This window comes from Gigantopelta aegis, chromosome 2 (genome assembly GCF_016097555.1).
Source record: "Gigantopelta aegis isolate Gae_Host chromosome 2, Gae_host_genome, whole genome shotgun sequence".
Lineage (NCBI taxonomy): Eukaryota > Metazoa > Mollusca > Gastropoda > Neomphalida > Peltospiridae > Gigantopelta > Gigantopelta aegis.
The window spans coordinates 25,445,866-25,471,492 of record NC_054700.1 but is presented as its reverse complement, the minus strand read 5'-3'; the positions used below and the strand labels follow the sequence as shown (position 1 = coordinate 25,471,492).

Genomic DNA, 25,627 nt, shown 5'->3' with positions numbered 1-25,627 from the left:
TTTGCAAAAGGTAATTACGTTTTGACCAAAATATGGGTACGTTTTGCTTGGAATATTTTGACAAGTGGTTAAGTTTTAGCTAGCTCCCCAAAAAGACTATACTTCACTCTTATACTGAAACAAACAATAAAATATTTCATATGTTTTGTATTATTGAGCTGTTGATTGATTCAGGTCAATATTGTGAATAATAAATTATTTTAACTAAAATAAAAATAATATCGTCGCCGACAGGATTCGAACCTGTGCGGGGAGACCCCAATGGATTTCTAGTCCATCGCCTTAACCACTCGGCCACGACGACTTGATCTAATATGATTGTACCTGATTATGTGGATCCGGTTAAAACGTTCGAGAAGGGTTTCTATTCTTGTACCAGGCGTTGGTGTCGGTACTTTTGATCTTACCCGTGGTTATACCTAGTTTCAGCGATTAATTCTTGCTGTATCCATGTCCAAACAAAAAGAAAATCAGACTTTTTTATATATGTAAATTCGGCCTAATGTTGTTGGGGTTTTTTAATGGGATTTTTTGTAGGTTTTTTTTTTTTTTTTTTTTATATATAACCGTAAATAAAATGTGTTGAGTGTGTTGTTAAACAAAACATTTCTTTTTTTTCTTTCTTTTTTTTTTTGGAGGGTTTTTTTTTTTTTTTTTTTTTTTTTTTTTTTTTTTTTTTTTTATATATATAACCGTAAATAAAATGTGTTGAGTGTGTTGTTAAACAAAACAATTTTTTTTTTTTTTTTTTTTTTTTTTTTTTTTTTTTTTTGGAGGGGGGGTTGGTGGGTGGGGCCCATTGGGGGTTGCTTTTCTAACAATATTACTTTTTTTCTTATCCATACGATGATATTGTGATTTGAAAAACAAAACAAAAATCGTCGCCGACAGGATTCGAACCTGTGCGGGGAAACCCCAATGGATTTCTAGTCCATCGCCTTAACCACTCGGCCACGACGACATGCGTAAGAAAACTAATAGCAAGCACCTGACTGTGTAGTGGGATTCGTGTATTTAAGCACACGTGTTGAGGGCCCACCAGTTTACCTTTCGACTGACCGTTCAAAATTACTCAACAAAAACTGCGCACCATTTTCTCTTTGGCTTTAAAATGGCTCCACTCAAAATTCCATAGCACCACCACCACCCCCACCCGCCTGCTACCGATTCAATCGGACTGCTGGTGCTCCCTTGCACCTGCCAGTGCAGGCGGTCCCTCCTCCCCCCCCCACCCCCCACCTTTCCTGTCTTGACAAAGGGGCCGGCCAAGGCCGGCTCTTGTGCCCACGACAGGCGTGCGCTACAACAGCTTGTTCTGAACGTGCACGTAAAACCCTATGACCTGACCTGACCTGGGCCCACCAGGCACGGCGGAAACAAGTAGATATTGGGGAGAGGGGGGGGGGGGGGGGCTGACTGAGATCGAGGGCGCAAAGCAAAGTTTTTAGGGGGACCGGGGGTATGTTGCTCCGTAACATTTTGAAAACTATATGTCCTGAAATGCAATTTCCTGCATTCTACAAGTAAAATTAATCTCTGTCGTAAGATTCATTACAATAATATTTTTAATTCAGAATTATTCTGGGGTCTAGAGCCCCAGCCCCCTCCCCTGCTCTGCCGTGCCTGCCCACGGTATGTTTTGTTAAAAAGTTTGATCAGCAATATATAAATTTATAGAATTAAATTAATGTGAAATTAAAAAAAAAAAAAAAAAGCTATTACAAATGTTGTATATGATAGTCAAAAGCATACACTGGTATTGCCGGAGGGGGGGTGGGCGGGTGAAATCACACCTCTCCCCCCTACTACCCCATAACAGACGCGTGTGCCGAGAGGAGGGGGTGTCAAGCCATTGTTTTTCTTTATTTCAATATATTTCCCGGGGAACATGACTCGAACACCCCCACCCCCGTAAACTTCGGTCGTCACAGTCTAGACCCCTCCCTGTTAAAATTGAGGGTGGAGAGGGGTTGAAATAAAATTGCAAACCACATTTACAATTTAGTGTGTTTGTAGGTGTATAATACATTTTAAAATGTTCACCTGTTGTGACTATTGCTCCTTATATGTAAAAGTTTACCCCATTCAGCGGACATATGGGCCTAACTACCAGTAGTTTGCGCTGGCGGTCCAAGTATTATACACAACAAAATATACCGTGTATTGGGTGTAAAACTACACAATTATAATATAATATTTTATTCATTACTGCGTGGGCGGGACGTAGCCGAGTGGTAAAGCGCTCGCTTGATGCGCGATCGGTTTGGGCTATTTCTCGTTCCAGGCAGTGCACCAAAGAAAGAAAGAAAGAAATGTTTTATTTAACGACGCACTCAACACATTTTATTTACGGTTATATGGCGTCAGACATATGGTTAAGGACCACACAGATTTTGAGAGGAAACCCGCTGTCGCCACTACATGGGCTACTCTTCCGATTAGCAGCAAGGGATCTTTTATTTGCACTTCCCACAGGCAGGATAGCACAAACCATGGCCTTTGTTGAACCAGTTATGAATCACTGGTCGGTGCAAGTGGTTTACACCTACCCACTGAGCCTTGCGGAGCACTCACTCAGGGTTTGGAGTCGGTATCTGGATTAAAAATCCCATGCCTCGACTGGGATCCGAACCCAGTACCTACCAGCCTGTAGACCGATGGCCTAACCACGACGCCGCCGAGGCCGGTTTATTATTAAGGATACAATTGGTGCAAACATATTTGTTTTTAATTAAAGATTAGTACAGTGATGTGAATTGTATTACACGACATAAATCACTGTTTTTCCTAAGTGAAGTTGATGTGGGTGGTTTTTGTGGGTTTTTTTTTTTTTTGGGGGGGGTTTTTTTTTAGTAAAATATGAAGCGGTTAAAAAAAAAATTGTAGAATAACTAATTTTGCTGTTTGGAGTATTGTGCGGTTATTGCATATGAATTTTATTTGTTGCTTGCAACAATAAGGGTAATTTCGACATTTCAGTGACTGATTTGCTGGCCATATATTTTGGGAGAAATTATTAGCACTGACCGTAGTTATTAGGCGGTGTAAAACATTGCGGTAAGTTGATAAACGCGCATTTCCATTCGCCACACAAACCATATAAAACTTGTAAAATGCGAGGCAATTAACATGTATTTAAAAATATAAATGAATTTAAAAACTAAGACATTTACTGACTTGGCAAGGCAAACGTTGTCAAAGAAGTATTTGAGTCAATAGAACCTCTTTCTCCAAAGGCGGACTTCTGCCTGACTTTCAAGCGATGAAGTTGTGTTTAGAGAGCGTGGAGATTTCTCTCCCCCCCCCCCCCCCCCCCCCCCCCCACCCCCACCCACCCTAGGGGCTGTGCTTCGATCGCTTGGGCCATTGTCCAAGTATAGGATCGAGCACAATGGCGACTCGGCGACCGTCACGCTATTATATGGCAGTGACAGGAAGCAACCTACAACCAGCAGAAGACGAAGGAGGCGACCCAAGACTTCGCAGGGGGGACCTAACTTGGCGGCTCAACCGCCAAGGGCGGTCCCACCTGTCCCGAAGAGGAGAGCGAGACCAGGAGCGGCGCAGGGTGAACCAAACCCGGTGGCTCAACCACCGGGGGCGGTTCATTCGGCTCAACCGAGTTTACCTGCTCGATCGAAGCACTCGCCAGGAAAGACCCAGGGGGGACCAAAGCTGTCAGCTCCACTGACAGCGGCGGCCCCTTCTGTTGATCTACCGACTACTATGGACACGGGCCACGTTGTTATCGATCAACCACCGGCAAGTCCACCACCACCTCCGGTAGTTGTTGTTGAACCTACGGCGGTCCAGCGAGAATCCAAGAGGAGGAAGACGTCATCAGTCACCGCACCGAAGATGTCCGACGATTGGATTCTCGTCTGTGATAAACTTCCGGCAAAATATAAAGGAGCGGTAATCGGTGATTTTACCGACCCCAAACATCTGAAGGGACCCTGGTCAGACAAGCACTGGCGCCAACTTCCAACAGGACAAGGGAAGTACCAGCTCCAGGAGTCCCCTCACGCAAACCAAATCTATGTGACTGCGCAGCAGGACGGGCTGTACAGACAAGGACTCCTGATGCCTACGATGCCCAACGCGACCATTCATCGCATCCTAAAGATGGTACTGCGGGACATCTACACAGGAGCCCTTGAACGTAACACACAGTTTCTGATGGAAGGACTCCCCAACTTCTGCCCTGATCAGCCCATCAACTCGCCATGAGTCCTGCTGCGCCAACCTTAACTAGGACAGGTAACCTCCTTTTTGGGCTTAGTTGGACTTTAAACACGTTTTGATCGACCTTCCAAATTCTTATGTTTATTTTTTTATAAATAGTCCAACGCATTTTACTTTGGCGCCCGTTCAATTGCTCAAATCACCTTAAAACCGTTTCGGCCGAGCAATCAAACTTATTTTTGGGTTTAAATTCTTAGTCCGGACATGATGTTAGGTGCAGTTAGTCTCCGTAGACTTAGGTTTTTCTAGTTAGATCCGAAGGAATCGAAATTCAGCCAGTCAGAACACGGCCCATTTTCGGTGTCTACTAGTCGGTCCGCGCAGTCGCTGGACACTACTAAATACTTATTCAAAATTCTGCCCACTTCAAACTCATCCCCCCCCCCCCCCCCCTTGTCCTGGACTCAGTCACTGGCAAAGGCCAGAGATTAAGCCCAGGACAGGCGTGCGTGAAACCTTCGTGGTATATATGCACGAAAAAGATTTAAACAACAACAACAACAATCTCCAAAGGCAGATTATGAACAATGAAAAAACAAACAAAAAAGTCTGTAAATAATTTTCCAAAAGTTGACTGCTGCATCAAGTACCGCATCAAGACGTACTTAATTACTTAAAATGTAAAAATTATAATATTTATTGTCTGCAAGATACCCTCTTCAGAGTAGAACCATATATAAAAACACAACGGGGATATAAATGTGTGTTTAATTCTTACGTTGGAAATGCTAGAGGAGTAGCCATTATGTTTAATAATAACTTTGCATACGAAATACACAAAATAGAAAAAGACCATTCGGGCAACTTCATATTGATAGATATCACTATAGAAGGAGAGAGAATTATTCTTACGACCTTATACGGACCAAATAGAGATAATCCTAAATTTTATGAAAATATTTTTAACAATTTAGAAGACTTCCAAACTAATAAATATATAGTTTGTGGAGATTTTAATTTAGTACTGAATCAGAATTTAGATACCAAACACTATAAATATATTAATAATCCTAATTCACGTAATACAATTATAGAAACGGCAGAAATGTTAGATTTAAAAGATCCGTTAAGAGAATTTTATCCACATTTAAAACGATATACATGGAGGAAGAAAAATCCAGCAAAACAAGCCAGACTAGACTTCTTTTTACTTTCAAATAATTTAATACCATACGTACAAAAAATTGTAATCGAAAATAGTTACCGATCTGACCATTCTGGTGTAGTTGCCCACTTGAAAATAAATGAGGTTGAAAAAGGAAGTGGACTTTGGAAATAAAGAATATGTAAAAGTTATTAAAAATACAATTGAAAATGTTAAAACGCAATACGCAGTTCCTGTCTATTTAAGAGAAAGTATAAGTACAATACCCAGTGAAGCGATACAATTCGTAATAAATGACCAACTTTTTTATGAAACTTTATTAATGGAAATAAGAGGCAAAACGATATCATATTCTGCTTACAGAAAAAAGAAACAAAATGAATTAGAAAAACAAATATGTGATGAAATTAGAATATTAGAATGCAACGAAGAAATGACTAATATAAATATAATAGAAGAAAAAAAACTACAACTAGAGAAATTAAGAGAAGAAAAATTAAAGGGACATTATATAAGATCAAGAGCGAAATGGATTGAAGAGGGAGAAAAGCCAACGAAATACTTCTGCAATATGGAATCGAGAAATTATTACAGCAAGTTAGTATCAAGACTAGAGTTAGAAAATGGTGTAGAAATAACAAATCAGAAACAAATTATTTTAGAAACCCAAACATTTTATAAAAAACTGTAGGGTGTATACTACCAAATCAAATCCCATAGACGACAATAGTAACATATGTGGCTAAAACTCCTACCTGCAACGTATCAACCGACATAAACGCCACGGATATAAATACTACCACCCCTTACACTTAAAGTGAATCAGAAAAAAATGGGGGTCAAGCTGCTCGTTTCTGAGGTAACGGGTAGCGTCTATGACTACCCTAGTTTCGCACAAAATTCGAGTACTTTTTTTTACAGGTACCCCATACATGTTTCAAGCACAAGGCTACTTGACACATTGGTACTAGATGAAATAAAATTGCACATTTTGTTTACCCAGATGAAACTATTATTTTTTACAACCAACACACTCTCATTTATAACCAATCACAGGACTTGTGGTGTTCACTTCTCTATCAAAAGTTTGGTGCACCTCGAACTTTGACCCAGCCGGAAGTTATTTGGTTTAGTACTACCTGTACTCTGCGCCCTCAAGTGAAGTAAGTGACGAGATTATAGATAAATTAAATGTACTTAATTATAATAAGCTAACTAACGAGGAAGCAAATGCACTGGAAGGAGAAAATATTCAGAAGTGTTATCATTTTTTTAAAATATGAAAAATGAAAAAAGCCCTGGGTATGATGGATTCACTGCTGAATTCTTCATGTTCTTTTGGATTGATTTAGATTATTTTATCATTAGATCAATAAATTATAGTTACATTGTCAAAGAAATGTCTGAAGTCCAAAAGCTGGGTATTATTACCTGTATTCCCAAACCAAATAAACCAAAACAGTTTTTTTTAAATTGGAGGCCTTTAACATTGCTTAACTGTACTTATAAACTAGCTTCAGGCTGCATTGCCAATAGAATAAAAACAGTGCTAGATAAAATAATTAGCAACGATCAAACTGGTTTCATTAAAGGTAGATATATTGGTGAAAACATTCGATTAATATATGATATCATGCACTACACGGACGTCCTCGATATACCAGGTCTCCTGCTTTTGGTAGATTTTGAAAACGCTTTCGACTCTGTATCATGGGCATTTATTGAAAAATCATTAGACATTTTTAATTTCAAAGCCTCAATTAAAAACTGGATTTAAATTCTATATAATAATTCAATATCGAGGGTGATTCAAAATGGCTTTCTGTCAGAGACATTTAAATTAGAAAGAGGATGTAGACAAGGTGATCCACTTTCTCCTTATATTTTTATTATTTGCGCTGAAATTCTAGCTATATTAATAAAAAATAACGAAAACATAAATGGAATAACAATCGATGGTGAACAATATCTAATATCCCAATACGCAGACGATACAACTTTTGTATTGGATGGAACTCCTGGATCTCTGTTTAATACTTTAACAATATTAGAATATTATGCCACAGTATCTGGATTAAAAATAAATTATACAAAATCAAAAGCTATTTGGATAGGCAGTAAAAAATCCCTCAAAAGATGTTTATCACCATTCAAGATGGAAATTGGAATGGAATACAACAGAATTTAAGATGCTCGGAATAACGTTTACAGTAAATTTACAATTAATTGTTAAAGCGAATTACCCCACAAAAATTAATGAAATTAAACTATTGATAAAACTATGGTCAATAAGGAAGTTAACTGTCTTAGGAAGAATAACCGTATTAAAAACACTAATAATACCTAAAATTACATATTTACTAATTTCACTACCAAACCCATCTAAAAAAGAAGTTGACAATTTGAATAGATTATTTCATAAATTCATTTGGCAAAATAAACCCGATAAAATAAAACGAGTCTTATTAGCTCAAGAATTCAAAGATGGTGGATTACAAATGTTAAATATATATAATTTCATGATGGCTTTAAAAGCTTCATGGCTCAGGAGACTATTTTTAGGTAACTCAAAATGGATTAAACTGTTTGAATCTACTATTAACTTATCCAATAGAGACCTTGTAATAAATGGAGATTATTATTTGAATATAAAAAGAAATAAATTAAAAAACATGTTTTGGAAAGATGTCTTATACAGTTGGGAGTTAATTCAATAAAAACAAATTTTTGAAAAAATAGAAGACATTTTAAGCTCAAATATTTGGTACAACAGCAATATAACAATAAATACAAACCATTCTGTTATAAAAATTATTTAGAAAAGGGAATAATATTTATAAACGATCTACTTGATGAAGATGGAAATTTCTTTACATTTGAGAAATTAAAAAATGTATATAACGTAAATTCACACTTTTTAGAATATTCATCGCTTATAAACAGCGCTTATAAATAAAGCAGACAACGTTAGAAATGGCATCTTTACATTGCTAACTAATCCTGTATTTCCGGTAAAATTTAATATTATTCTTAAAAGTCAAACAGGTATTAAAGACACGTATAAACTATTAAATCACGAAATTATTACACCAACATCACAAATAAGATGTAGAAACCAAGGTTTTGCGTTTGACTCAAAAGAATGGGGAAACTATTATAGAGTGCCTTTTATAAGTCTCAAAGATACAACTTTGATATGGTTTCAATACAGAATTATACACCAGATACTAATAACTAATACTTTTTTACATAAAATTAAATACATAGATACTAATGAATGTACGTTCTGTGGCAGTTCACCAGAAACATTAACACATTTATTTTACTATTGTAATAAAGTGACTGATCTGTGGCAAGCTGTTGTAAATTGGATTTTAAACAAAAAAGGAATTCGAATAAAATTAAATAAAACAATTATTTTAGTTGGACAAATAGGCGATATAAAAGACATATTTATAAACTGGCTGTTAATAAACATTAAATATTATATATACAAGACAAAAATGGAAAAAAATTAAATAAATATAGCTGCTCAAAACTTTTTTAAAAATAAATACGAAATAGAAAAATATATTCTTTTTAAAAACTGTAAATATGAAGAGTATAATACAATCTGGGCACCATGGAAACGACTCTTCAGTCAAGAAAGTAATTTGATGGAAGATAATAGAAACAATTATCAAGCGAGCGCTTGACGTGAATTTTGACATTATCACTTATCACTATAATTACCTACCATAACTTCTCTTTTTAACATTCTTTCTTTCTAAAGTTATATATTTATTTTATGTCCCCATTACATCAACCAGCCTATTTAAATATATTTCTATTAACTAGTCATTTATAATACTACTATCTACATGTACATATGCATTAATATTAAATATATCACCATGTACATTATTTGTATAAGTATTACGATTACTACAAGTACACTCAGCATACTATCACAAAGTGTATGTACTTCCAGTATTTAGCGTGTATAATCTAATTCATATTCTGTGAGGCGATGAATCAGGGCACCCCAACCCTGGCATCGTCAAAATGACCTAGGGACAATAAAAAAAGTACCGCATCCCGTCGGTGGGCCCATTAGGCTAGTTCTCGTTCCCGCCAGTGCACCACGACTGGTATATCAAAGGCCGTGGTATGTACTACCCTGTCTGTGGGAAAGTGCATATAAAAGATATCTTGCTGCTAATCGGAAAGAGTAGCCCATGAAATAGCGACAGCGGGTTTCCTCTCAATATCTGTGTGGTTTAACCATATGTCTGACGCCATATAACCGTAAATAAAATGTGTTGAGTGCGTCGTTAAATAAAACATTCCATATTTTACACACGTATTTACCAGTCTGATTAAAATTAGTTCTACTGGGTCTACTGGGTCCACATGTAATAGTGGAACTAATTTTAATTACATTGACGTATTTACCCACATTTCGTTTAAAATCACCAACATACTCTAACATAATAACTAAAAAAATTATGTGAAATTAAAAGTTTTGTCTTGTCAGATTTCCCAAGTTGGCGCTACAACTGAGTCTTAATTTATCCGTTACAATATGACCAGCGTGTTTGGGCTTGGTCATCATAATTCTTTGGTTTACTTATGAACACATCCAAACTGAATGAAAGCAAGAGTATTTTTCTGGGGGGGGGGGGGGGGGGGGGGGGGATAAAAAAAAAAAATTAACGTCGCCGACAGGATTCGAACCTGTGCGGGGAGACCCCAATGGATTTCTAGTCCATCGCCTTAACCACTCGGCCACGACGACTTACAGAAAACCTTCTTCATAAATAGTCCATAGTATCTGTTTAGGTAAATAATTGTGTGTCAGATTGGTGTTTTTTTTATATTTAAATTATTATTATTATACATATATGTAATTTGCATGATATTCCTTTTCTAATTCTGTTGTGATTTCTTAATATATTTGTTTACATCATAACAGAAATAATAAATAAATAAACATTCCGGATGTAGACAAGTACTTGATGTCGGACATGCGCAGAAATGTAATGATTACAACTTGTGGAAAAGAAGTGGATTGTATCGCTTCCGAATGTTTTCGATGATTTAGTATTTCTTTGGTACCTTTGGGTACCTTCGCACCAGGATATGGCATGTTTGGCAAATCTTAAACAGGATATAAAACTTTTAGAAAATTGTTTCCCCAAAGATCACTATAGGTTCCAAATTCTTTCAGCATCCGTCGACGAACTGTCATGTTGTTTTGTTGGGCGAAATGGAGAACGACACGAAATTCAAGGAAATATAACGGTACATCTTATTCAAAGCCCAAATAGCAGCCGCAGATATTTTAACTCAAATATGAGAGAACTTGGAACTAATTCTGAGTGGCCCATTGTTATTGGATTGGATTTGCGATTCTTTTTGTTTCCATTGTATGATTGTATGAAAAATTAAAATGTCATTTGACTTCTTTTTAAAAGTAAAAACTACATACTATCTTAAACATACATTTGGTTGAATATGGTAATGTTCAAAGTATTGTAAGTTCAAGATTAAAATTGTCATAAAAATTGGGGAACATGTGGGCAATCAAAATTATTTTAGGCCTTTCCCCAGGATTTTTTTAAAGCACTTACATCAATTCTTAGGAGTGAGAAAATTAGAAATCAGGGTCCAGGGACTGCAGGCTTTTGGTCAGGTCCAGGGCGAAGTTTTTTTGTTGTTATTTGTTCGTCTAAAATGGAAATCTCTATAAAAAAAAAAAATCAAGCGAGTGCAAGTTTTACTAATTAATACGATCATCAGTAGCACCCGCGAGTGATTGTTGGTATTGAACCGAGGATAGGTTCAATAGGCAGTATTATTATTAATAGGTTTACAATGAATTCAGAGACATGCATAATCAGCATATAATTCCATTCAGCTCTAAAATATAAACCATGATTATAAATTTTTTTTTTTTTTTTTAAAGTGTGAGATTATAGTAACGTTGCATGAGAGCGTGATGTTTGTTACAAGGGTCGTTCTACAGAAAGCGTCACTTTTTAAAATACAAATTCAAAATAAAACAATTAAAAGATATTTATTGTTAACTTTTGGAAACTAGATGAACAAAGAAACATAAAATTATATCTGGCCACGCAGAACTAATCGGCCTGCACGTGCAAACACATGTTACTCTATGAACAAATTCATTATGTCATTGGTGTTACCAGACAAGTGGGGTAGTTCAGCAGTGTGATCCAATTGGTTTGTAGTGATCAAGAGCACATGGATGTGTTATTTAGGTGTCCGTAATAACATATATATATGGAATAACTTTATAATTCAAAACTACCCAAGGGTGTAATTGTGCATTTCCACACGGATATTCTGTATATGATATAAATTATACACTGGCAGTTTTAATTGTTTAAAAATATGGAGTCCTTCAAAATAAATTTCATCAAATGCTTTCCTAAATAAACAATTTAAATTTCAAAAATAAACTTTCTTGAGAAATGACAGCTAAAATATTCTTGCTTAACTCCAATGAAAAAACAAGTAACACTAATGACATTGTGTAACACCAATGACATTCAAGACTGTATCCAGGAAATACTATTATTCCTGAGACTACCACTATACTACTTGTTAGCAAAATTATGTAATTAATATTTACTTAAATGTTTCTGGGTTTTTTTTCTTCTTCAGCCTACAACCATTAGAATAATTGTGTGTTTCTGTATTGATAAGATACGGCCGGTCAGACAGTTTAAAAAATATACTAAATTAAGATTCGGCGCCATAGGGGGGTGGGGGGGGTGTCCCCATATATATATATATATATATATATATATATATATATATATATATATATATATATATATATATATATATATATATATAACCCCTTCCCAAACAATGAGATGACGCCGGTTACACTCGAGAATAATACACAAACTTTTGTTGCGAAATATACGTAACAAGCTGCATTAAGTTGTGGAATGCATGTAAAATGGCCTGGTCACAGAGCCATGACAAGAAACCGTTTGTTTTCAGTCATACCAATGTATTTATAATAAATGATACATGGCATACTTCTTACATTCCACAAACAGGCATACACAACATCCTTTGATGGATCATTGGTTGGGACGGGATAATCAAACGGGCCCACTGAGGAGGATCGAACTTTCAGCAAATGGAACCTCCAACAGACGCACATGTTACATTATCCAGGTCATTTGGGGACAAGGACTTTTATATGTAAAATATGTAAATAAGGAAGTGAACAAAAATAATTTGGGTTGTTTAAAAACAAACAGGCACAGGTAATTTTCAGTGGTGGGTCATTCCGTGTCAAATCACCCCTCAAAAAAGGAAATTAAAACCCTACCCTCTCCAATTTCAATGAGTTATTGTGGCCAAAAAACCTGAAATTCCAAGTTTCAGCTCAATCGGACCAACGGTTTCCGAGTTATGGCCTTTTTTCTTTCATTTTTTTTGTCAAAAAAGGGCGTGACCGCCATTTTTTTAATTGCCATAACTCAGCAACCAATGGTCCAATTTTGACAAATGAGGTATCATTGGAAAGGGGGAATTACAAGGAATCCAAATCTGGCATTATTCCTGACATTTGGATTACTTTTGGGCTAATGACCTTTTGACCTATATTTTGACCTTGTGGGACATGTGACCTTGAGATGACCTTTGATTAAAATTATAGCCCAACATGTTATCTACAATATATAAAAAAATTGGAGGTGGAAAATGTTTCATTAGTAAGCAATTTCAAATTGAATTATGTTTACCTGCTGTTGTTCTATGCTCTCTGTGGATAAACTGATTTTATTTCACAAGATACTTGAACAGTAACGATAATTTGTGATTGGACGTAGAGAAACTGAAGGAGGCAGAGAAGTAAATCAACCAATGAGCATTAGGTTGTATACGGATGTAGGACGCTGTTAATTCAGCTCATTTTGAAAGAAAAAAAATACCAATGTGGTTTGCAGTTGAGTAAGAAATTGGATTTTTGACTAATTACACCTGCATATGTTGACAACAACTTTTTGCTTTTATGTTAATATAGTCAACAGTGTATTATTATTTACTTCTCTGCCACCTGAAATCATAGGCTATATATTATGGCTACTCGCGCATGCGTAGTCAAATGATAAACAACGCCGACGAGAGGAAATGTTTAAATGTATAAATTATCAAAACAAGTTATAAGATGGAATACATAATTTATTTTGTCCAAATTTGTGACGATTTTCACGGTTAGTGCATCAGAATAGATCAACTGTTTTGGCTGCCGGATTGTGTTCCGAGATGACAGGAAATCGCATCAACGAGAATCTAAAATCCAAATTTTTATCATGGGAGAGGGCCCCCAAACACCCCGCTGGCGACACGCCCCCTCCGACGGTCCGACCCCCCCACCCCCATCTTTTTTTTTCTGGCGGAAACCCTGATGGTGCTATGGAATTGAATGCAACCACAGTCAACATGGGGTATGGTTGGCCTCCCCCAGACAGAAAATGGGTTACAGTTAGAGTTAAGTAAATCATACAGTAATAATAAGAGTAATTAATTTTGTCAAAAGGTTAACTTAAAAAAATTAAATCTGCAAAACAATTTCGGTATGGTGTCATACCCGTTTTACCCTCTGTCAGAAACTGCAGTGGTATCACTGGTAACAATTTATTTCACATTTTATACCAGAAACTGCATCACAATAACATTTTATTACACTAATTGCCAGATACACAATTTTTAATAACGAAAATATAAGTAAATTATAATTTTAATAATTATAAAAGTTTATAGTGGCTGAAAAATGTAAACATGGCTACAAACTGAGGCAGGAATGAAGGCCTGGAAATATTGTAACAACACTGTTTAAATAATGCAACGAATGAAGGCCTGGAAATGTAACAAATCTGTTTAAATTATAACATTAATGAAAGTCTGGTAATATCGTAACACAACTGTTCAAATAATAAAATGAAACAAATAGCCGAAAAGGAGATATTACCAACAAGTCCTAGTATTAATGTAAGTGGGGGGATGTGATTTATGCAAGTCTGGTTTAGACTACGATTACTAGGTACATAGGCCTCAATACATGATGATCATAGCGTATGGTCCATGCTTTTGGACCTAGATTCATGCCATAGCACCAGTTTTGCTTTCACACTGGCGGCATCATTGGGCAAGTTTCTAACTACATTTCCAATTAGAGAACTGCCTCTAGCCCCACCCATACATTTCGAAGGCATTGTTTAATAGGCACTGTAGCTTGTTAGATCTTTGCATATATATATTGAGCGCCTGAATAAATCGAATCCCTGAAATATGACATTTTGGAGGCTTGCTTAGTTATCTTCAGATGTGGTTCAACGTCTGAAATTTGCTGCCAACTATTATTGCCAACTTTTGTTTTTGTAGGAAACGTATCCTCAGTGTGCACCAATATGGTTCAGTGATTCTGAAGACGTGGGGGTTACGTCCGTCATAGAGAAGCTTGCTGAGGTCCAGCAAGACCAGTTCAATGTAAGGCCACCTTGTCAGTCTAATATTTCTCAGCAGTGCTTCTCATATTTAAAATCAAAGTGACACATGTTTAAAATGGTATATTTTTTATCATTTAATTATTTAGAAAAGAAGTAATGTTAATTGTCTTAATGTTGAATTCTTTTCTTCGATATTGCTTATCATTGATAGAAATAAGCAGTATTTTTTACTAGTCAACCGGACAAATACTTCTAGAAATTTATCTACTTGTCTGCCAAATTTTCACTTGTCCAAATAAATGGTTTGTTTTATTTGAGTACAAGGATGATGTTTGTGATTGCTCAAAATGGAACTGCACTGAACATTTTGACTTGTCCACTCGACAACCATTGACTTACATTTTGTTTGTCCAAACAGATTTTTACTTGTCAGGACAAACGGACAAGTGCTTATTCTGAATGCTGTTTAGCGATCGACAGGTATCTCATTCAAAAAAAAATTAGTACTTACTATTTTTCTAAGACCATAATCTCAAGACACCCTAACCCTGACGTGGACATATTGATCAATAGACAGAACCACATACAAGATGGTTTGTCATGTTATCATTCGGTCATTTCTAAGTATACCAGAATGGACATTACGTAGTTACTGCCGAAACATTAAGTGTATTTTGTAACGTGTTTGATGAGATATTAAAAAAACCTGTCCGGGTTTGGGAGTTTCCTACTGTATTTTCTTACTATAAGTAAGATTAGATGGGTATGTAATAAAACATTCCATTCAGTTGTCTTCCGATTGGTTTCAGATTCTCCAGCAGATCAAACTGCTCCTGACAGACCTGTGTGCCCTCCATGACGTGCCCGTCCCCGACCAGATGAAAGCCATCGACGCATCTCTTACCAGCAGGGTATTTTCAGTCAATCATTCCATGCAGTTATGTTCTAGTGATTAGTTATATTAAAAAAAATTGATAGGTTGGGCTCTGCCAGTGTCATGATCGATTGTAAAAATCCATAAATGATTGTCACTGAAAATATTAACAGTGATTGTTCTTACGGTTTAGATACTGAAATTGATGTAAATTTGCTGGGGTTTGTGACATTTGTTTTCATGTGTGTAAAGAAACCAGATTTATAGTGTCTATCCCGGTAAACATATCACTAAGTTCTAGTATAAGTAATAATTCAAATCATCCATAAGAAGCCCTTGAAATTTGCAAAAGCAATCAGTATAGCCTCCATAATAACTATTAATAAATATCATCAAAATTGATCTGTAACAGCATTTTTATCATAATCAGGGGTGGGACGTAGCCCAGTGGTAAAGCGCTCGCTTGTGCATGGTCAGTTTGGGATCAATCCCCATCGGCGGGCCCATTGGACTATTTTTCGTTCCAGCCAGTGCACCACGACTTGTGGTATGTGCTATCTTGTCTGGAATGGTGCGTATAAAAGATCCCTTGTTACTGATAGAAAAATGTAGTGGGTTTCCTCTCTATGACTGTGTCAAAATTACCATATGTTTGACATCCAGTAGCCGATGATTAATAAATCAATATTCTCTAGTAGTGTTGTTAAACAAAGCAAATTTCTTTTTATCATAATCGGGTATTTAACTTTTTATATCCTGTACTCAATTACTGACACTATTAGAACTAGGTGGTATTGAAATTTCATGTTCAGTGTCAATATGTTTTGGGCGATTTACCTCAGTATATGTACAATATTCGGTATTAATACAGTACAGATATCAAGCAGTAGTTTTGGTATACTCGGCTTTAAATGCATGCCCGAGTTAAGTATCACTCATTAATTTCATCTAAATTAAATTAAATTCCATACACAAGGCCCTTACCTCTCTTCTTCTTTTCAGCTATTTTGTGCTCATCAGATATATTGTTAGAGCTTTGCTAAATGGCGCAAAACATTTTTCAGTACCGAAATTTCTGTATTTTGAAACAAACATTTCATCAGTTGTGTGCAGCAGACCTTTCAACCTTTAGTCAAGAGAGAGCAGGAGGTGTGTGTTGAAACAGCAGGAGATTTTGTCAAAAAACAGGAGATTTTTTTTTAACTGCACACGATTTAACACAACTTTTTAAACAGTACTACAATAAGTTATATGAGCACTACATAATGTCATGTATACTTGTCAACCGTAGTTATTGGCATTAAAAAAACAAAAAAATATTATTTTTTTAGAGAATTGCCATGGGTGAACAAGCTTACCGACCACAATTTTGAGCCTAACTATGGCAGTTTTTAATAAGTGACATTTGCAGCAAATAAACATGACTGAAAGGTTATTTTGCTGTATGTAGATATAATTATAAAAATTTTAAATATTGGCAGACAATGTACACCAGGTGTATACATTTTGCCACTGTTGAGGAGCTTTACCAAGGGTACAAAAGTGCCATCAGTGATGCTATCTACCTACGGCAATTTATATCTCAACAGCAGCAATTGCCTCCGTTAAGTTCAAGCCCTGTATGCTTGACAGCAAGTTCTATCAGTTTGGTCTACTATCAATGTTGGTGTTTTATACTGAAAATTAATGTTGGATCATTTGTTAGACTTTCTTGTTTATTAATAGTATGTGTATATGGAAATTCTGGAAAAACGTGTCAATTTCTAAACTTGGAAAGTCACCAAATTTTTGCTTCAGAACATTTAATCTTATGGAATTATGTTGAGGTTCACTAATTTCCATATAAATCATGACAAAAGGTCATGAAAACTGTATCTAAATGCTATGGAATTTGAGTGATAGCAAAGTATTGTGCAGCATGATGTACTGTAAGTGTAAGTTTGTGATGGTTGTCGTGTGTGTTTCAGGGCTACAACATTCACAAAGTTGATAACAGCTCTGACGAGGAGGAAGAAGATGAGTTTCATTACGACATGGAGGAAGAAGCACCAAGGTGTGTTGACCAGTTCATTACAACTAACAACAACACTTCATATTTAAGTGGATGAGGGGAGGCTGGCTTTGTGTTAACTACTATAAAATGCTTTATTTTCGCATGGAATTTATTTTCGTGTGTGAATAGAATTTGTGAAAATAAATTCCACACGAATTTAAAGGCTTTAAATGTAGTCTTGTTCAGTCAGACCCGAGACTTTGTTAGTTTCCATTGCACGGGGCTAGTAGTAACAATGCAACAGTTACAACTTTATACCAAGAAACGTTATATAAGTACAGACAATATATTACATGATAATAAAGAATCCTAAGTTTTACATGGTTATCTTTCATAAGTGATGGTGATGACAGCAACACATGTTTAAAAACCAGAGGTAGACATCACAGTATGTTAAAATGTGGAAGTGAAAAATAATCGTAGTTCATATTGTGCCTTCACACTAAGTATTTTGAATAATAAATATTGTTTAAATCAAATTTGAGCTAGCACAGCGTGTTCAAATTCAGTTTTGTTTTCAGGTTCAATTTTTATAACAAGTTTAAGGATTACAAAAGAACGCATGGGGTATTGGGGAAGAAATAATTTTTTATTACAAAAAAATCCATTTAATAATACCGAAAGAAAATAAAGTCAATCAAATTGAGAATTATTTTCTGGAAAGACCTGACATCCGATAACATGTAACTGTTTGCTGGCTTCATAGTTGATAGAAAAGTTTGCTGGGTTTATTTCAGTCTAAGTATCTTGTGTAAGCTTACAGTGTTTTGTAAACAATAAACATCAAAATTATTAACATCAGTACTGGAGGAGGAATGGGAGATTCGCAAAAATAAATGCTTGCGAATTGACTCATTTTCATTATCCCACGAAAATAAAATATCTGACAGTACGTAAAGCATAAGTAAGCATCTGAAAATTTAAAGAGTGATCATTTCGTTCACTCTATTTACACAAGTCTAAGTTTGCTTAGACATATTTTTCGTTTGGCATCATTTGTATAGTCCTAATAGGTTACACAGAATGGAATGAAATACTAGTAAAAAATTTTTTACATCTCACAGAGGTTGTTTTTTTATATTGCCGATCTGAATTGACCAATAAGTTACAAGATTGTTGAAAACATATCTATTATTAACCTGTTTTCTGCCGTTGATGTGTATACACGTCGAGCGTCGTCACAATGACGTCACTTTGCATTGTTTTCATTTTAAAATCGTTTTCTAAATTAATTGTTGACATTTTTGTCAAAAACAAAGTAAGACAATGTCAATAAATAGTCTTAAAATGACATATCCAAATATTTGCTAAATTGTTGTTGTACATCTTGGGTTTTTTAAAAACAAAAATGACCTGTCAAATGGTGCTGCTATTGTAACTAATTGTTTGTTATTGTTTCTTGGTTTTTTTGGTAGCGGTTTCTTTTATCTTTACAAAGTTGTCATAATATACTATTATATATGAACTACATTATAACAGTTGCATTAAAAAGAACAAGTATCATTTTTAAAGCCTAAAAAAAGGTACAAACACAATCAAATAGTTGTAATCCGACGGCATAAACAGTCATCGAAAAGCGCCATTTCCCTATTTCTGTTTATAAATAACAGGTCATGTGACAGCACATTTCCCGCTATACAATTTGACAGCAGTAGTACACATTGCTTGCATGTGCTGCTAACTGTTTTCATTAATAATTACAGACGATATTCTAACTAGCTATGTTTGCTTGAACAGTTACGTCGACTATATGATCGAATACATACATGTGCTCGGTGTTCGTCGTTGATTTGTTCATTGTTGTGTGTTGTTTTTCTGCCAGTTTTTCCTTTTTCCTTTTCAACATTACATATTACATATTACATTCACATTGGTATTAATCATTACTGAGTGGATATATATTTGTTCTCATTCCCTGCACACACATCTGCAAATGTTATAAAGATAAATTAATCATCATGAGGTAAACTGTAGTTGTGTTGGATCTATTGTATTTTGATAAATTTATTAGTACCAAAATCTAAAATTCGGGCGAATACAACAGAGACATTCGGGCAAATTGAGCTGGCCTGAAACCATTTCATCATGTACTAGTATTTTCAAAACATTTCTCCCATAATACTAGTTGTAATTAAATCCATGTAAAAATGTGTAGTGCTTCGTTTGAAACCCTATATTATATATAGCTGGTTGGCAGTAACACTAAAACTAATAATGTTGTTTTTTAGTTGGTGGTATTTTCGTTTAATTCGGGCATAAATTAGCCTGCCCTTCTGCTTCTCCCACCCCAACAAAACAAAACGGGATCCCGTACGCTTATGATTAGTACATGAGGCCTGTACGGTACCAATTGGTGTGGATGCGTCAGGGGTAGTCTTAGAGAGAAAACCCCCTACATTTTTCCATTAGTAGCAAGGCATCTTTTATATACACCATCCCAAAGACAGGGTAGTACATACCACTGCCTTTGATATACCAGTCATGGAGCACTGGCTGGAACGAGAAATAGCCCAGTGAGCCCACTGATGGGAATCAATCCCAAACCAACCGCGCTTTACCACTGGGCTGCGTCCCGCCCCTGGTGTGGGAGGAATGCATTGGGGGGAGGGAGGGGTGTGTGTAAAATAATAGAAAAATAGTTTATTGATACTGATGTTTTAAGTATGTAACCTCCCTGAAATGACCGCAAAATGGTGTCTTGCACCTTCCATGCTCATTGGTTCATTGTTTAAATCCTAGTTACAGCCCTCAACAGCTATATAGGGTTGCAAATGAATCACTACAGACAGACAGACAACTCTTTTTACGTGCCCCTATCCACTAGGGTTCAGGCACGCCCACCCCGGATTCAGCCTCTGACTTCGCCAGTGACCGACTCCGGTGCAGGAGGGTGAATCACTACATATTTTTACATGGATTACAACTAATATTGTGTCAGAGTAAAATGATGGAGTTCACAATAGTTATATAGAAATTGTATATCCGTGACCCATTTCTTTGTGAATTTGGTCATGCTACCCCTCTCCTAAGGGTGGGGCACAGATAGGGGAAAATTAAGCCAATTGTTTTGTCCAGGAATACCATAAAAATATCAATTTTGCAAATTTCGTTAAAGCCGCACACCCTAGTTCCAGTATTGAAACGACCAGAAACACATTGAATATACAGACACTGATATTCTAAACAAGAAAATATATTTAATATGTGTTTAAAGCCACACACCCTAGTTCCATCCAGCGAAAATCAATTATAATTTGGTTAATCTACAAACCTGTAACACACTTAGATCACGTTTTTATCAAACGGAGTGAAAAAGCAGGTTTTATATCGATAAATACCATGGGAATCCCCATGTCCCAATTGTTTGAAATAATTTTGAAAGTTAGTATTCTGATGTCACCGGTAGATGTCACTCAAAGCACAACAATGCCTACGTCACGACAAATTTCACAGACTTGGGGTGCGTTCGCTTCACCTCTCCTGGACATGTTCCAACTGTTCTGTCCTGGTTGTATCCCCTCTCCAGATATCGTAAGACTTAGCAAAATTATTGGTTTTACGGGTTTGTAATGTTTTGTATTGAGACACTTGTCTGAACTTTATTGTTACTGAAAATGTTCACGAACTGTGAAGAAAAATCTCACAAATGAACAACAAGCAAACGACAACAGATCGGATGTTGATTGCGCGAACCGAACCAAAATTATAACGGTCACGTGGTATACCAACGTCTGTGACATTGAAATGGAAATATCCCCTCTAACAATAGATTAGACCTTGTCTGTTCAACAGTTTTTTCTCAGACGGCGTGCGTTTTTATGAAATACGAAAAATGCATTTTGTTGTATTACAAAAACCAGGATTACCAAAAAACACTTCAGGTGAATGGAAATGTATATTCTAAGTAATAAACAGTAAGTAAAGTGCAATTTTATTTGTGAAAAAATGGGTTTAATAGTGAAAAACACCGCCATAATGGTTAACAACTATCCGTAACTAGGGTGTGTCCCTTTAATGTCGTGTCCCCTGTCCCCACTTCCCTCAGGTAGGAGACAAATTCATTAAACCATCTATCATATAGACAAATGCATTTAAACTATTATGTCTTCAGAAATACTATACCATTTCCAACCAAATTTATTTGGTAGTTGCTCTCACTCGTGGAAAACCCCAAACCATGAATTTGGTCATTTTAATCTTCCTAGGAAAATGGGTGCCCCGCACTCCATGTGTTTGGTAGTTGTGGTCAGCAATTTACTCAGGTGACCGTTTAGATCTATTTTGTATCATGCATAAGTGTTCAACACTGGATACACATTATGTATACAGTACATATTTAATTAGGGCTCACAGGTTGATGTTTGTTTCTTTGGGTGTAAAACATTTTTTAGGTGAATGGACATTTTACTTTTTTTTTACAATTGTGACCATGTGAAGAGCTATTGCAAGTATCTTGTGTCACAATAAATTACTGAAATGCATAAAATCCTTTTTACTATTTCTATTATTCTAATATCAGTGTCCAGGGTTTCTGCCAGAGGGTATGCAGGGTAAAATTATGTACCCTAAAATCTTGGGAATTAATGGATACGTTTTCATAATTTTTAGAATGATTATAGTAAGATAGCTGCTGCTTAAAGTTTGTACATGAAATGCAATGTCCAATTTCAAAAGATTCCAAACCCCATAACCACCTAGTAGTGGCAGTTATGATCTGGAGTTTTCAGGTACCCTCAAATTATTGATTACTGGTGTCCTTTAATTTTGACCTTATGACCCAAAAGTTGCATGCACACAGAAAATAGTTTCCAACTATACATACCTTACCATGGTAACCAATAGTTTGCATTGGTTACCATGGTAACAATTAATAAGCTTCATATATCTTTTCTACAGGCATAGTACAATTATGTCACTATACATTGGTTTTTTCTCAGTCCTTGAAAATGATATTTAAAAACAATAAAAAATTATCTGTTTTGCATTGGTTACCATGGTAACAGAATTCACAATTTTCACCCTTCTCTTGTAAACAGCTGGGAGCTTATTATTACATCATTGTACAGTGATTTGTATTCAAATAAATGCATTTAAAACATTTCATATGGGAAATGGTTCCTCTTTTTGCATTGGTTACCATGGTAACAGAATTTTTTTGGGGTTTTTGTTTTTTATTGTCCTAGATCACAAACATAGCAGTGTCAGGGATGGGAGCCCCAAATCACTGCTGTACATATTATAAATATACAACACATACATCCATACACAAACAAATACGTACACACGTACCCAGATGTCCTCCAATACATACACACATGGTAACAAAATTAATAATGTTCATTTGAAAATGACAGGAAGTGAAAGGGCCTATACCTTTTTTTTAAATCTTGTGTCATTTGACAAAGATATATAAAGTAATAGAGATCGTATACATATTTTTAGTGTCTAGGTAATGTTGGACACAATGTACTTAATTCTTTCTCTAAATCGAGTAGTATGGTTAATAGATCACATCATAGATTAATTTAAATAAATTAAAAGAAAAATATTAGTTTTTAATTAAAGTTTTCATAATTATTAATGAAAATATGGTATATTGAAATTTGCAGCTGTTGCCATGGTAACATAAATAATATAACTGATAACAACATGCTAGTTTCATAGGTGAATTTCCTTTGTATATGTGTGTGTGATTTCATGTTGAAATATCAACAGGTTTTAATAATATTACTAGAAATGTATAATAGTTAATGTTGGACATTATCTTCATAATTTACAAAAAAGCGTTGATGACAGTATGTGCATTGCACCCTATTATTCTGAAAAAAATTGGCAGTCTACTTAATTTTTTCTTTAAATCAATCACTATGCTTAATAAATCACAGCATACACTTAAATTAAAAGAAAAATAGTAGTGTTTTATTCATGTTTTCTTAATTATTAATGAAAAAATTGTATATTGAAATTTACAGCTGTTGCCATGGTAACATAAATAAAATAACCATCTACAAAATGCTATCATTACGTAGGTGGATCATTATGGTATATATGGGTGTAATGTCATGTTAAAATGTCCATGGATTTTAATAAAATTACTAGAAATGTAGAACAGGTGAAAATTCTTTAAATTTAGCAAAAAGAATGCGGCAGGATAAGGGTTAATATTCACTGCAAGTATTCAAAGAAGTTGTGTTATTAGTTAAGATGGACCGTAGCCATCTTTCATAGGTAAAAATCTTTTAAAACTTACTAAGATTGTGTTAAAAATGTGACCAAGCATCTTTTTTTTGTCATACAATTTTGCAAGACACTATTTAAGGTTTTTTTTTCTGAAAAGCATGACTTAGGACATAGCCAGTTCCGGTTGTCGATTTGTTCTCCCTGTTCTAATATAGTAAGTGGTTTTTATTTGTTGGTTTATTAGTGATCAGAAGGCTAAAGATGAAGGTGATGGGATTGATGGAGAAAATCTGGCTGTGCTGGAACGTCTCAAGCAGAATCAAAGGCAATCTTATCTCAAGGTTTGTTCCTTCTCAGACTTGTTATATTTCTTACATCTATACGACTTAGTGACACACCCGAGTTTTTATACACTATGGATTATTTTTCACAGTTTGTAGATTAACCAAACTTAGTGTTCATTTTTATAGGCTGAAACTAGGGTCTGCGACTTTACAAGGCAATATCGTTCCACTTGAAAAAAGAGAGTTTTTTATACAGCTCAGATATGGTGTCATTTTCTCCTGTTTTAGTGGACAAGTACCTTAAAATTTAAATTTGACTTAATCTATACCTAATAAACAGTTTTCCAATTGAACTACATATCAAATTTAATGTATATGTGTGCATTATAGAAATTGTTTTAGTACAGTGTAATATTTGTATGTTCTTGATAAAAGTGCTGATTAATTTCAATACAGTAAAGTACACTTATAACGAACATGCTTAGAACGAACTACTGCATAGAACAAACTGATCGTAAAGTCCCGTTTCATCTCCCTGTACATTAATAACCAACTTATGCAGATGTGTACAATGCCCTACTGCTATAACGAACTATCGTGGTTCCTTGCAGTTTGTTTATATAAGAGTACTTTACTGTATATTGAAACTACAATTTTATATTTGTTTCACCACTCAAAAAAATCCCACACGTCTGGTATAAAGACTATTAGCATGTGTATTTACTAAAAATTAAATAAAAAAGAGAGATCACTGGCCTATTGTCGTACCAGCCATTGCTCCACAACTGGTGTAACAAAGACCGTGGTATGTACTATCCTGTCTGTGGGATGGTGCATAGAAAAGAACCCTTTTTTGCTAAATGAAAAGAGTTGCGTATGAAGTGGCAACAGCAGGTTTTATCTCTCAATATCTGTGTGGTCCTTAATCATATGTCCAACGCCATGTAACCGAGAATAAAATGTGTTGAGTAAAACATTTCCTTCCTTCCAGCCTATTAAAATTTTTATTTCAAAACATATATTCCTACCCCTTATTATTTTTTTAATGTGTAATGCAAACTTCAATAACACTGTCTTGTCTAACTATCAACATTTCTAACAATAATAAAATGTATATAACTCTCAGGGGTGCAGAAAGTACTCGCCTGCTTGCCAAATGAGAGTAATAATTCTCACGGACGAGTTGAAAAATGCAACTATCAGTCTGACGGGCGATCTGTCTTTTTCTGACTGACTGTAAATTATTTATTTTTAACATTGAATCCGCGACTCTGCATCAGCCATGCCAAAATTCTAAACCATTCAAACAAACTTTCAACAAACTGTTCAGAATGATGATGAAATAGTATAAATACACAATTCATGGACCACATTGACGAATTTGGAGTTCCAAACTGAACATGCGTAACA

At 35.4% G+C, this 25,627-nt stretch overlaps 1 protein-coding gene and 3 non-coding genes across 4 annotated transcripts in view; 1 reads left to right on the top strand and 3 right to left on the bottom strand.

The window, feature by feature from the left end:
* Positions 1 to 222: 222 nt before the first annotated feature.
* Trnas-aga lies at positions 223 to 304 on the bottom strand. The gene has a single exon. It is a non-coding gene; the product is annotated as a tRNA-Ser (tRNA).
* A 575-nt stretch (positions 305 to 879) lies between these two features.
* Trnas-aga lies at positions 880 to 961 on the bottom strand. The gene has a single exon. It is a non-coding gene; the product is annotated as a tRNA-Ser (tRNA).
* A 9,084-nt stretch (positions 962 to 10,045) lies between these two features.
* Trnas-aga lies at positions 10,046 to 10,127 on the bottom strand. Its single transcript has one exon. It is a non-coding gene; the product is annotated as a tRNA-Ser (tRNA).
* Positions 10,128 to 10,403: 276 nt separating this feature from the next.
* LOC121383140 (ubiquitin-conjugating enzyme E2 Q1-like) overlaps positions 10,404 to 25,627 on the top strand; it is a 36,745-nt gene continuing 21,521 nt past the window's right edge. The window contains exons 1-5 of the mRNA XM_041512962.1: positions 10,404 to 10,633; positions 14,762 to 14,866; positions 15,636 to 15,737; positions 17,668 to 17,753; positions 24,178 to 24,274. Coding sequence (XP_041368896.1) covers positions 10,472 to 10,633; positions 14,762 to 14,866; positions 15,636 to 15,737; positions 17,668 to 17,753; positions 24,178 to 24,274 — 552 coding nt within the window. The 5' untranslated portion in view covers positions 10,404 to 10,471. The remainder of the gene's footprint in view (positions 10,634 to 14,761; positions 14,867 to 15,635; positions 15,738 to 17,667; positions 17,754 to 24,177; positions 24,275 to 25,627) is intronic.